This window comes from Henckelia pumila, chromosome 2 (assembly GCF_033568475.1).
Source record: "Henckelia pumila isolate YLH828 chromosome 2, ASM3356847v2, whole genome shotgun sequence".
Lineage (NCBI taxonomy): Eukaryota > Viridiplantae > Streptophyta > Magnoliopsida > Lamiales > Gesneriaceae > Henckelia > Henckelia pumila.
The window spans coordinates 134,067,371-134,079,618 of record NC_133121.1 but is presented as its reverse complement, the minus strand read 5'-3'; the positions used below and the strand labels follow the sequence as shown (position 1 = coordinate 134,079,618).

Here is a 12,248-nt window from a genome sequence, read left to right as displayed (position 1 = left end):
TTTCTGCTGTCTCGATCATACGTGTTTTATTTTCTTTTTATGATTGTTATATATAATTCAGTCTTCATATTTACTATGTGTTTGGATAAATAAAAAATTAAATTTGAAATAGATTTGGATTTCAAACAGGCCGGCCACCTAGGCGGCTGCCTAGGATCTCCCCTTAAGTGGGCCTCAAATTTTTTTAAAAAATATATTGTATTATATAAATATATATATATATAATAAATATATATATATATATATTTGACATTGTGATCATCCATGATGTGCACTTATGTGTGCACCGCTGACGTGACATCATTTACATCCAATAAGTGAACGCCACATCAGCAAGTGCACACATAAGTGCACATAATAGGTGCCCACAATATCAAAACTCTATATATATATATATATATTTATTTTTTTTGAAATTTTATATTCAAAACTCTAGATAGGTCATGAGTCTCTAATGATTTGTTTAAAAAATTAAACATTGTCAATCTTTGTGTTTTTGCTCCTTTTTTTTTTCGTAAAAAAGAAAAAAAAACTTTTTATTAGATATAAAGTTATTTTTTCGTTAAATTGTTTTATTTAGGTGAGTATATTGCTCAAATTGAGTCAATTATCATGACCTTTTTTTTATTGAATTTAATTTTTATTGTATGTTTGTGTATTGCGGTTAGTACTTTAAATCTCATATCAACAATAAATATTTGTTAACATTTAAATTATTTTTTTATTTGTTTGTTTAAATTCGCACTGTGAATTATGACGAGGAAAAGAATACATTTTATTTTATTTATTTTTATTTACATCATGGGTTTCCTAATGTTTGGATATCTTATAGGATATTATTAACCATACCGGTTACGGTAGCTTCTACTGAAAAAAATTTCTCCAAGCTGAAGTTGATATAAAGAACTTACTACGATCAACTATGTCACAATATAGATTGAACGGTTTGACAATATTGTCTATTGAAAAAAAATATGGTAGTTAATCTTGAATATGATGATTTAGTTGATAATTTAAATTTATATTGACCATAAGTTAGTTTGGGGCCTCCAATTTTTTGGAGACGACCCTGATTTCAAATCCATATAATTAATTTAATTTTTTTTTTGTTTTTGGTAGAAATTTTAAATATAATAGTGTGAATTGATAATATAAATTTTTAGATAAATTATGTTTTGTAAAATTTGCAAAGAAAACTTAAAGTCTATGAATAAGTTATATAAATTTAATTTTTTTAGAAAAATTATTATTTTTAAAACTCAAATTCTATGAAATTCCGCGAAATCCGACCAATTTCATAAGAATTTCATTCGGTTAAATAAAATCTCATGAAATCCTATTGAATATCAACGTCTTTCGAAATCTCATTTCACCAACCACTATAAAATAGTATTTGTAATTCTAAATCCCACCAAATCTTATGGAGATCTTTTGTTTCAAACACAGTGTTAGAGGTACGTATCTTTTCTAACTTGTTATTTGATTCTAAACTTTGTTTTCTCCATGATTTTTTTTTATCAACGTGGAAAACGAATAACACTTGTATATTTGGGATGCTGATTTTTCTATTGGGATGTTAGACTATTTCTTGTTTTATAGTTTAATTTATTATGGATGATGTGATGATAGTTTAATTCAATAAGATGAATTAACATTTACACTATGATAATTATGACACTCGGAAAAACCCTCTCATTTAATTTCTCCATTTTGGGATTTCTCTTTTTGGTATGGTTAATTTTAATGCTGAATTGCTGATTAAGACGAGTGAGTTTGTTGATATTAATAACACCTAGTCAATTTTGCACATAATGTGCGTACGAAAATTAAATTTTTTAAATCAAAATATAGTTTTTATTTATCTGTTGTAGATATTTATATGAACTATATAATGAAATTAGGGTAATTTTTATTTAAATTTAATGTTTGAAATTCTAATTTTTTATGATTTTTTAATTATTCATTTATTATGTTTTTTTTTTATTTAAAAAGTAACGATATTTATGGGGAAGAGATAATTTGGGAAAATTTTTGGTGCGAATGACCAAAAGTAGTTATCATCAATATATATCTCGACATTAATAATAGAAACAGATAAGAGATGTTCATAAATAAATGTAATGAATCAAGTAATTTTTATTTATTTATTTATTTATTTATTAATTAATTAATTAATTTCTCCTTTTGACTCTTTAATGTGATTTTAATTTGTACTAAAGACAGCCAAATGATATTTCATTAAATTTTAGCTTTATGTCATAACTCATAAGTTGCATTATATATGACATATGGATCTCACGTGGAGTTTAAAAACACATGGATCTCATACGTACAAATAAATATGAATTGTTAGATGTACATATGAAGATAATGTGCTAAACTCGACTCGTGAAACATATATTCATGGATGCACTATTAAGTAAGTGTTTGAAAATATAAACATAGGTACTTAAAAAAAAATAGCTGAATGGGATTGCCGAAAACTAATTAGCAATTTATGCATCACATGCTATACGTATCTTTTATTATCGTAGTGTTTGAGAGAGCTTTTAGGAAGCACTTCTTATATTTTCCTTCACTAAGAGCTTGTTTGGGAACAGTAGATAGTTTAGAAAAATCACTTATTTTTTTTAAAAAAATGATTTTATTAAAAATTTATGTGTTTGGTTACAATTGCCGTTTTTTAAAAAAACAATTATTTAAGTTCAAATAAATGCTTATTTAAAAGCCAGAAATTTTGGCTTTTTGGCTTCTCCTTATTTTTAATTTAAAAAATCACCTTTTTAACATTTATTCAACACTAAAACTGCTTCTGCTCTTTTTAATAAAAATACTTTAAAAAGCTGGACGTATTTAAATATTTTTTTAAACCAATAACTTTTGTATCCAAACAGGCTCAAAATTTCACCAAAGTTCAAAATTTTGTGAAAGTAAAGATGAGAAATATTTTTTAAAAGCTATCCCAAATACTACCTATATCTAACTAGCGTTCATGTGCGTCTCATGTGAAGCCAAAAAACATATAAATTTTAAAAGCTAGTTTTTAAAACAGAGTAATAAAAAACATCAAGCATTTCTCACATAGTAGCGGTTTTGGTATTCACAAATTGAGATTTATATTTCAACTCTCACTCTCTCATATTTTGAAGGTCAATATATATAAATTAAACATTTTTACCCCATATGAATACTGATTTTCAAAGCTTTTTAAAGATATTTGAGACAAACCACGTAAAAATACCGAATGGTTTTTCTAACACTCCCACTCTATAATAGTAATAGATATGAGAACATCTTAATTAGTAAAAAAAAATACCGAATGGTTTTTCTAACACTCCCATGCTATAATAGTAATAGATATGAGAACATCTTAATTATACTAATTATATAGAGTTATGGTGTAATTTTGGATTTGTCTAGAATATCCTCCATTTTATCAAATTAACTATATGGTTTTACTATATTATGATTGCAAACTTTATATTTTAGTTTTCTCTTCTACCATTTCAAATTCAAAAATTAATAATTTTCATTTTTGTTAAAAAAAATATAGTTTTTTCTACGAAACATACGTATCACGTGTGTCACGACCCACTAATAAAAATAATGGATAAACTATTGATTTCACGTAATATTTTGATAATTTAAAATATAAATTGAAGTGAGTATAAAATTTTATCAATGCAAGGTATAAATTAGGGAGAAATTAAAAGAGAATCTGGTTTGAAGACATGAATAAAAATCATTATTTTGTTATTAAAATCCAAAAGCAAAAATAGAGGAGAATTATAGTTATGGAAAGGTATATTTGGAAATGCATATGCATTTGAGACCTCTTCTGGCACAATTTACAAAACCAAATCAAACCCTTTCAAGCACCCGAATTTTACACACTGTAGTTATCAAGAATAACCTCTCTTCCGACCCTTTCTATGCCACCAAAATCACAAGATTCTATGCCTTAAACAACGATCTGATTTCGGCCCGCAACCTGTTCGAGGAAACTCCCCAACAAAGTGTTTATCTATGGAACTCCATTATTCGGGCCTATGCTCGAGCCCACAAATTCTTTGACGCGTTTCTGCTTTTTAAACGTCTGTTGATCTCTGAAATAGAGCCTGATAACTACACTTTTGCATGCATTTTACGTGCATGTTCGGAAAGTTTTGATTTTCAGGGAGTGAAAGTTGTGCATGGGAAAATGATTGCTTCCGGATTAGGATTGGATTATATCTGTAACAGTTCGCTTGTTAGTTGTTATTCGAAGCTTAGCCTAGTGGCTGAAGCGAGCAGGGCTTTCTTAGTGATAGATGAGCCAGATTTAGTGCTCTGGAATGCTATGATTTCTTGTTATGGAAGTTGTGGAGAGTTGGCAAAAGGGATAGAATTGTTCAACGAGATGCTTAAGATCGGAAAACGGCCCGATGGGTATACAATAGTTGGATTGATGATGGGTCTGACCGATCAAGGTTTGCTTAAAATTGGTGAAGTTGTTCATGGTTTTTGTGTAAAATGTGGTCTGATTATGAATGATCACGTAGGGAGTGTGCTTGTTTGTGTATATTCAAGGTGCAAAAACATTGATTTGGCATGTAGTGTATTTGATAGTTTACTCCAGCCAGATTTAGTTACATGGTCTGCGCTAATAACTGGTTTTTCTCAGGCTGGAGATCATGTAAGTGCTTTGATATTCTTCACAAAGTTGCTTATGGGCGGTGCAAGTGCGGATTCTGTACTGCTTGCCAGTGTGTTGGCAGCTTCTTCTCAATTGGCGATTCTCGAGCCAGGTTGTGAAATCCATGGTTATGCAGTGCGCCATGGAAGAGACTCCGATGTGATGGTATCCTCTGCATTAATTGACATGTATGCGAAATGTGGTTTCTTGGAATCGGGTATTCGAGTTTTCAGAAACATGGTTGATAGGAACATTGTGTCCTACAACTCTGTTATTTCGGGTCTTGGTTTGTACGGACGGCCAGACGAAGCTTTCAAAGTTTTTGAGGAACTTCTTGAAAATGAACTCAAACCTGATGAAGCGACATTCTCCGGCCTTCTTTGTGCGTGTTGCCATGCCGGTCTTGTCAATGAAGGTAGACGATATTTCAAAAGGATGAGAGACGAGTTCGGGATTCAAGCTAAAACCGAGCATCACGTTTACATGGTAAAGATTCTTGGGATGAATGGACAATTGAGAGAGGCCTACGAATTCACTAAATCCTTGCCAGAACCAGTGCATTGCAGTGTATGGGGAGCACTCCTATCATGCTGTGATGCTCATAATACCGATAATTTGCCAGAAGTTATAGCGGATCATGTTATCGAAAATAAGTGGAGAAATCGCGGCTATGATGTTATGCTTTCTAATTTATATGCTGGCAAGGAAAAGTGGAATGATGTGAAGCAATTGAGGGTTGACAGTGGAGGGGTCCAAGGGAAAATACGTGGGATCAGCTGGATTGGAGTGTAGTAGTTTGGCTGTAAAATACATTCCTTGTTCTAAAGTGTGTTTTAGTCGATCGATTCATAAATTTTTAGTATTTGTTTTATAAAATAGATTCATTGAGGCATACAATTTTATATGATTACTCAATTGCATCTGAAAAATATTTCAAAATGAATAACTGTCGGATTTGTATATTTAATGTGTGATAATTAAATTACAGAACAAATCTATCCAAGATCTTTCTTCTACTCCAAATCTCAGTTCAAACGATTATGTGGCTTCTTTGTACTCAAATTCTCTATTTATCATGCTTTTCAGTACCACAATTAGTCATCCAAATGACCAGCCACGGAACACACTTATCTTCCAATCCTTACGTCGGGAATGTGGGCTATCATGTGCCAATCCTCACCTCTTTCTTTCTCATACCTCCTTTCCAGTTCCGGGCATTCCCAAATCCATAAACTTTCGAGATTTCGCACTTGTGGAAGTGATGTCAGACCCGGGCATTTGTATATGCCAAGCTTCTGAAGACGAGGGAATATTTCTACAGCATTTTCCTCTGCAAATCCTTTTAGATTGAGGAGGCAATTCAATACAAGCTCTTCTAGGGATGAGAATTTTGCCATGCCTTCTTCGACTCCATGTTCAAGAATGTACTCCCCACCAAGATTCCTCAAAACCAATATTTTGAGACTTGGCAACTCACCTAGTTGTGGAAGATTTAGACAATTCGGGCAGTTCTCTAAGTCGAATGTAACTAGATTCACTAAGCTTGGATTCCTCAACCATTGTGGAAAGTTCCTTCCATTGAATCCATCTATTCCGATGGTTTCGATGTTTGGGTGAGGTTCAAGAGCTTCTAGTACCATTTCATCCATATTCTCCAATACTTTTGACGTGTTTTTACCTTCCCATCTTAATCTTAATTCACGAAGGTTCTCTTTCTCACCAATATTCGCTGTCTTCGCATCCGGAAGGTTCTTCACTCTTTCAAGGTGATTAATAAGAAGCTTGCTTCCAAGATTCAAGAACTGCAGTTCACAGGGTTGATTGCCTTTTCTATGACCCACAACAAACTGAGTCAATGTTTTGAGAGAACGTAATTTCCCCATTTTTGGTGGCATCTCACTCAATGATCGGCATCCATCCAATAAAAGGTGACGCAGATTTTGTAAGCATCTCATACGTTCAGGCAACTCAACAAGATTATGGCAATAATTTAGCTTCAAAATTTTCAGATTCCAAAGATTACATGTGGCACTAGGAAGTGTTCGAATATTAGTTGAAGACAAATTCAGGTACCTCAAATGTTTCAAATCGCAAACAGCGGAAGGAAGATTCGTCATGCTCGTTCTACTCGCATCAAGCATTCTCAAACTACTCAATTTCGATAAACTGGTATGTAAATCCATCTCGAATTGGTAGCTAGGCGGAAAAGCCACATGATGTGTTTGCAAATTCACTTGGCGGATTTTGGTTTTCGATGCACTTTTATCCTTGCATTGTGCTTGAACTTTGGGAACTTTATTCTCCATCAGTACTGATTGAGCGAGATCATGAACAAGATCATGCATCGTGAACGTTGTTCCTTTGGAGTTTGTGCTTACTTCTTGGAACAAAGATCTCAAGACTAGTTCGCTCCATATGTTATTACCAACATCCTCCTCGTCCAATATTTCGTTGGATGATGCAATATACCCATGAGCTATCCAACAATGTATCAACTCCTCTTTGTTGATCTTTGTGTCCTTCGGAAAGACTGAGCAATAAGCAAAACAATGTCTCAATTGGAAGGAAAGATTTTGATAACTCAATTGCAAGGCTGGTAAGAGAAGAGTTTCTTCTGGTTGCAAGTTCCAAATTTCACTACGTTGAATATGAACCCAGTCCTTCTTCTCCCTCTTGAATCGTAGAAGACCTCCGAGTGCCTTCGCAGCAAGAGGCACACCGCCGCACTTTTCTACTATCAGCCTCCCAATGGGTTCGAGGTGAGAGTGTTCCTGTTCCTGATCTTGTCCGAAAGCACGTTCTTTAAACAACGACCAACAATGCTCATCGGACAATCCTACTAGGGAATAAGCGGGAAGTGTTCCCATGATCTCCGCAACCTTTCTAAGGCGTGTGGTAAGAACAATCGCAGAGCCCTCCGAGCCACATGCTACTGTGTTCTTCAACATATCCCATTGCTCTTGATCGTCGTTCCACACATCATCTAACACAAGCAGGTATTTTTTCTTGTTCAGCAACTCCCGGAGGCGGCGTTGTAAAGCATCCAGGTACATTAACTCCGAAGCACTTCCACTCCCAGTCGCAGACTCTATCATGGACTTAATCAAAGTTTTCAGATCAAAATCATCAGAGACACAAACCCAGATTTTCATATCGAAATGCTCATCTACTTTTGTATCGTTAAAGACCATCCGAGCAAGAGTTGTCTTGCCAAGGCCTCCGACCCCAAATATCGGCAACACCGAGACTTGTTCGCGGTCTTTCACCCGATTCACCAAGATCTCCACAATCTCCTCTGTTTCTTTATCCCTCCCATAAACTCTCACAGGCTCATTCAAAACAGAACCCGTCTCACGCGTGGCGGCATAGTTATTTGTCCTGATCTCCACACCCGTTTCACGCAGATGAAACTTGTGTCTCTCGGCAGCAATCGCATCCAATTTTCCGGTGGCATCTTCCATCCTTCTTCCCATTTTGTGCCGATAAATAATATTTTTCAAACAACAAAAAAGACTAATGAAGTTCTTGCTGTTTTTACGCTCCGATTTCATCATGACCTTGGTGGCGCACTCGTCCAAGATATCATCGATCTCGTAAGTAAGATCGGCGACCTTGCGTAGCCAATCTCTTACAGCCTTGCTTTCCCATTTCTTGGTTGCCGCATCTTCTAGCACTGTTTGGATGGTGGTGAGCGTACTGGAGAGCTTACTAATCTCCTCCTCCACACCTATAATCAATCCAACCTCCCGATGGACAAATTTATCCAGATTGACCAATAAAATACTAAGAAAAGCGGCCTCAGCCATTTGGGAGAAATATGGTTATGGCTCTGAGAATGAAAATGGTACGTAACCAACCGAGGTTCCAGTTCCACTCTCAAATATTTTAGCTTTTGAATCAAAGGTCAATGACTCGCTTATCTTATTTTAACGAGTACAATAAAAATTTAAATTTTTTTAAACGATTTGAATAAGATATTGTTTAAAAATTTTGACTTGTGAAACTCTCTTATATGAATTATTATATTATTATACATTATAAAAAGGTGAAAATTTGAAAAATGACATTGATCGATTTGTTTTTTTTAAAAAAATTAAATTATGAACTGTTATAAAAAAAAAAATTGAAATGAAGTTCAAACATTATTGAAAAACCAAATATCAAACAAATGTTAAAAATTCATATGATTTCAAATTCATGCTCGAATAATGATCATTTGGTTCAATATTTCATATATATATATATATATATATATATATATATATATAATCATTCATTCCCCTCGCAATTTGCAAGTCAATAAAAAATCGGATTGACTTTTTTTATGCTGTAGACGTGTCTGATTTTAATTTTTAAACGGTATTGATTTGATTAATAAATAATTAACTACTTGATAATGTGAGACAATATTTTGCCTTATTTACTTTAATTGATTTAGATGCCGTTGACATGTATATACAATGGTATAAAGATTATTCCTTCTATAATTCATTCATATTAAATAGACAGTATCCTTTACATTCAACTATTTTTCACAATAAAAATAACATAAAATTTGAGTAAAAAATATCATACAAAAATGTGCTCTGATCTTTTTTTATATAAACTAGTGACGTAACACACGTATTGCATGCGCAACATGATATATATATATATATATATATATATATATATATACACACGTAAATATTTTTTTTAAGGTGGTTGGATTTTTTTAGTAGGATTTTGGTATAAATTTACATTAAAGAAGGACAAAATAGAAAAAAAAAATTTGGTGTGTTCATGCCACATCAAAAATAATTTTTTTAATACCTCAACTATTATAAAATAGTAGAGATAATTAACTATTTTTGAGTTGATTCCAAAGAAGTTAATGGAGCTCAAGCCAGCTTACCATGGTTGGGACTTGAATATTATTAATTTCGAATAAGGAGTTGGTGGTGTGAGTTTTTCAATCTCATATTCATTGATCTTCAACAATCATATTAACGAAAAGTGGGCGTGCACCAAGCAATCAATTGAAAAAAAAAACGAAGTATTTTGAAATACATTTACTTTGCAAATTATTCTTTTATCAATGAAATAAAAAATATTTTTGGACCAATTAAACTGTACAATACAAAATACAATGGGTATACTCGCATACCTTTTTTTTTTTTAAGGAAAGTATACTCGAATACTATTACAACTCAAAATGAATATAATGGCCATGAGCCGTGATGAGAAAAAAATATTCCTACATGTTAAATGTTTTTTGATCAATGACAACTTTATTATTTTTCCTTTTTTTATATGGGAAAAGGATAAACGCCGTTATGAGATAAATTATTATTAAATGAAAAACAAGCTGGTTAGTGTGTTATTTAATTGTCACTCAATCAAATATTGATACTCATGTATGTGTTTCGTTTTTTGTAACAAAAAAAAATAAAAATAAATGGTGAAATAATAAAATAAAAAATGTCATTTTTTTGTAAATAAATATCTACCAAATGACAAAAAAAAAGATAAATGTAGTATTTCAGTAATAAAATAGTTATCAGATGATAAAAAAAAAAAGGAGATCAACGTACCAAAACCTCGTACTTAATATAGTACAAATATATAAGGATATGTAATCAACTGCATCCAACAAGTTAATAAAAACATATTTACATATATCAATAGAAATTTTACTTCAATTGCCATGATTTTCAAAGCTTATAGTTATAGGTATACAAATGTTGGTGACGAAATATTGAATATATCATCTAATTTTGCGTATTGGAACAACAATGCATGTTTTGGCAAACTCGGACTGTATTGATGGTGGAAGCCCTCTCTTCAATTAGATTGGACCCAATAGTTTTTAATTTTGGGTCAAAGTGCTCAAGTCCGTATAGCAGCCCAAACCCACTAAGCTTGTTTGAAAAATAATGCTAACAATAATTAAATTATTAGTATGTCGTTATATAAAATAAGTGTATTGAGCTGATAATATCTCAATCTGTTAAAAATATAGACCATTGCACACAGCCAAATTAGATACAAATTTGACTAGGTTCGCTAGGTCGGCCTGCCTAATTTTGGGTCACGAGTCGACTTGCCTCATTAGTTTGTCTTGACATGTCTAAATAAAATGATTTTCAAATAAAAAAAAAAGATGATTCTCAAAATAATAATATTAGTATGATAATAAAATGGTGATTATTTAATGATAGGGGTGCAAACGAACCGAGCTTGTTCGTGAGCTTTACGAGCCCGCTCGATAAATATTTGATTCGTATTCGAGCTTATCGAACTCGAGCCGAATTCGAATATGTTCGAACTTTTTTTCGAGCCAAACTCGAGCCAAAATTATTCTGTTCGATAGTTCGCAAATAGTTCGCGAGCCTTGATATTTAATTAATATAATATAATTATATAATAAATATATATACATTTCGAACCTTTTTGAATATTTTGAGCTTTTCGAACCATAAAATCCGAGCAATAGTTCATGAATAGGTTCGAATATTTCGAGCCGGTTTGAGCCAAAATATTTGAAATTATCGAGCTTCGAATCGAGCTCGAACTCAAATATACTCTTATCGAACCGAATTCGAGCATTAAAATTTTACAATTATTCGGCTCGATTTGGTTCGTTTGTACCCTTAATTTAATGCACAGTTTATAATAATGCTACAAGTTTTTGTGGCATATGTATATGTATAAGGAAAAAAGCACCAAAATATTTGCATAAATCACAACTTGAAAACTTGACGGTATGTGAACAACGAGATCATTAATAATTGTTTTTGTATCAATTTTTTTTGCGGAAAAAAAACAATACAAATTGCCTACTGAGTGCCGAGTTGGTGAACATAAAACTAACATATCGAAGATGCAATTTCTTTCGCTAACATCGTCTTGGTCAACATAATACAAAAAAAATTATAGTATGCATGATTTATTTGGTCGATGTAATTTGAAGACTATGAAAGAAAGGGAGCGTCGAGTTGTTGAGTACAAACCTAAATTGTCATAGATTCTTTCTGTTTTACTAACATTTTTTCGGTCGAACGTAATGCACATACAAATTTATATAATATAATTTATCTTATTAGCGTCATTCACGGCTTACAAAATATGGGGAAAACTAGTTCCTCACGGAAGTAAATAAATAGAAATTATATCAACATGCATTAATATTATTCGAACCATCACTTTAAATCAATTGATTGGAATATTGAGTTATTTGCACCAAATACTTTTGTGAAATATTAAAAATGTACATTTTTTTCTTGTGAAATTTTAATTGACATCTTTAATCCCAATCAATTGATTGAGATATCGAGAAGTTGGAAACACGAAGTGAGTTTAATAAATAATGATAGCAAGACAAAGTAATAATATTTTTTCCAGAAACAAATTAATTAAGAAATAAATTTTAAATAAAAACAAAAATTCATAAAATGAAAAATATTTGGTAAATATTTTATAATTGGATCTTAATAAAAATTGTGTATTATGAGTTGGATATATTTAAAAATTATACTTTCAAGGGGTCAAACATGTATTTTAAATATTTCATATAGATATTTGGTGAAAAAAA

At 32.0% G+C, this 12,248-nt stretch overlaps 2 protein-coding genes across 2 annotated transcripts; one reads left to right on the top strand and one right to left on the bottom strand.

Annotated features, from left to right (window-relative positions):
• The first annotated feature begins 3,745 nt into the window (after window positions 1-3,745).
• Window positions 3,746-5,558, top strand: LOC140884412 (putative pentatricopeptide repeat-containing protein At1g64310). The gene has a single exon (XM_073291163.1). The coding sequence runs from the start codon at window positions 3,815-3,817 to the stop codon at window positions 5,465-5,467; it is 1,653 nt and encodes a 550-aa protein (XP_073147264.1). The 5' UTR covers window positions 3,746-3,814; the 3' UTR covers window positions 5,468-5,558.
• Window positions 5,559-5,802: 244 nt separating this feature from the next.
• On the bottom strand, window positions 5,803-8,481 carry LOC140878460 (disease resistance protein RGA2-like). The gene has a single exon (XM_073282061.1). It carries the CDS (start codon window positions 8,479-8,481, stop codon window positions 5,803-5,805), a length of 2,679 nt encoding a protein of 892 aa, XP_073138162.1.
• Window positions 8,482-12,248: the final 3,767 nt, after the last annotated feature.

What these genes read in the sequence shown, in the direction of transcription:
- LOC140884412 (XM_073291163.1), top strand. Translation starts at nt 3,815, where the DNA reads ATGCATATGCATTTGAGACCTCTTCTGGCACAATTTACAAAACCAAAT.
- LOC140878460 (XM_073282061.1), bottom strand. Translation starts at nt 8,481, where the DNA reads ATGGCTGAGGCCGCTTTTCTTAGTATTTTATTGGTCAATCTGGATAAA.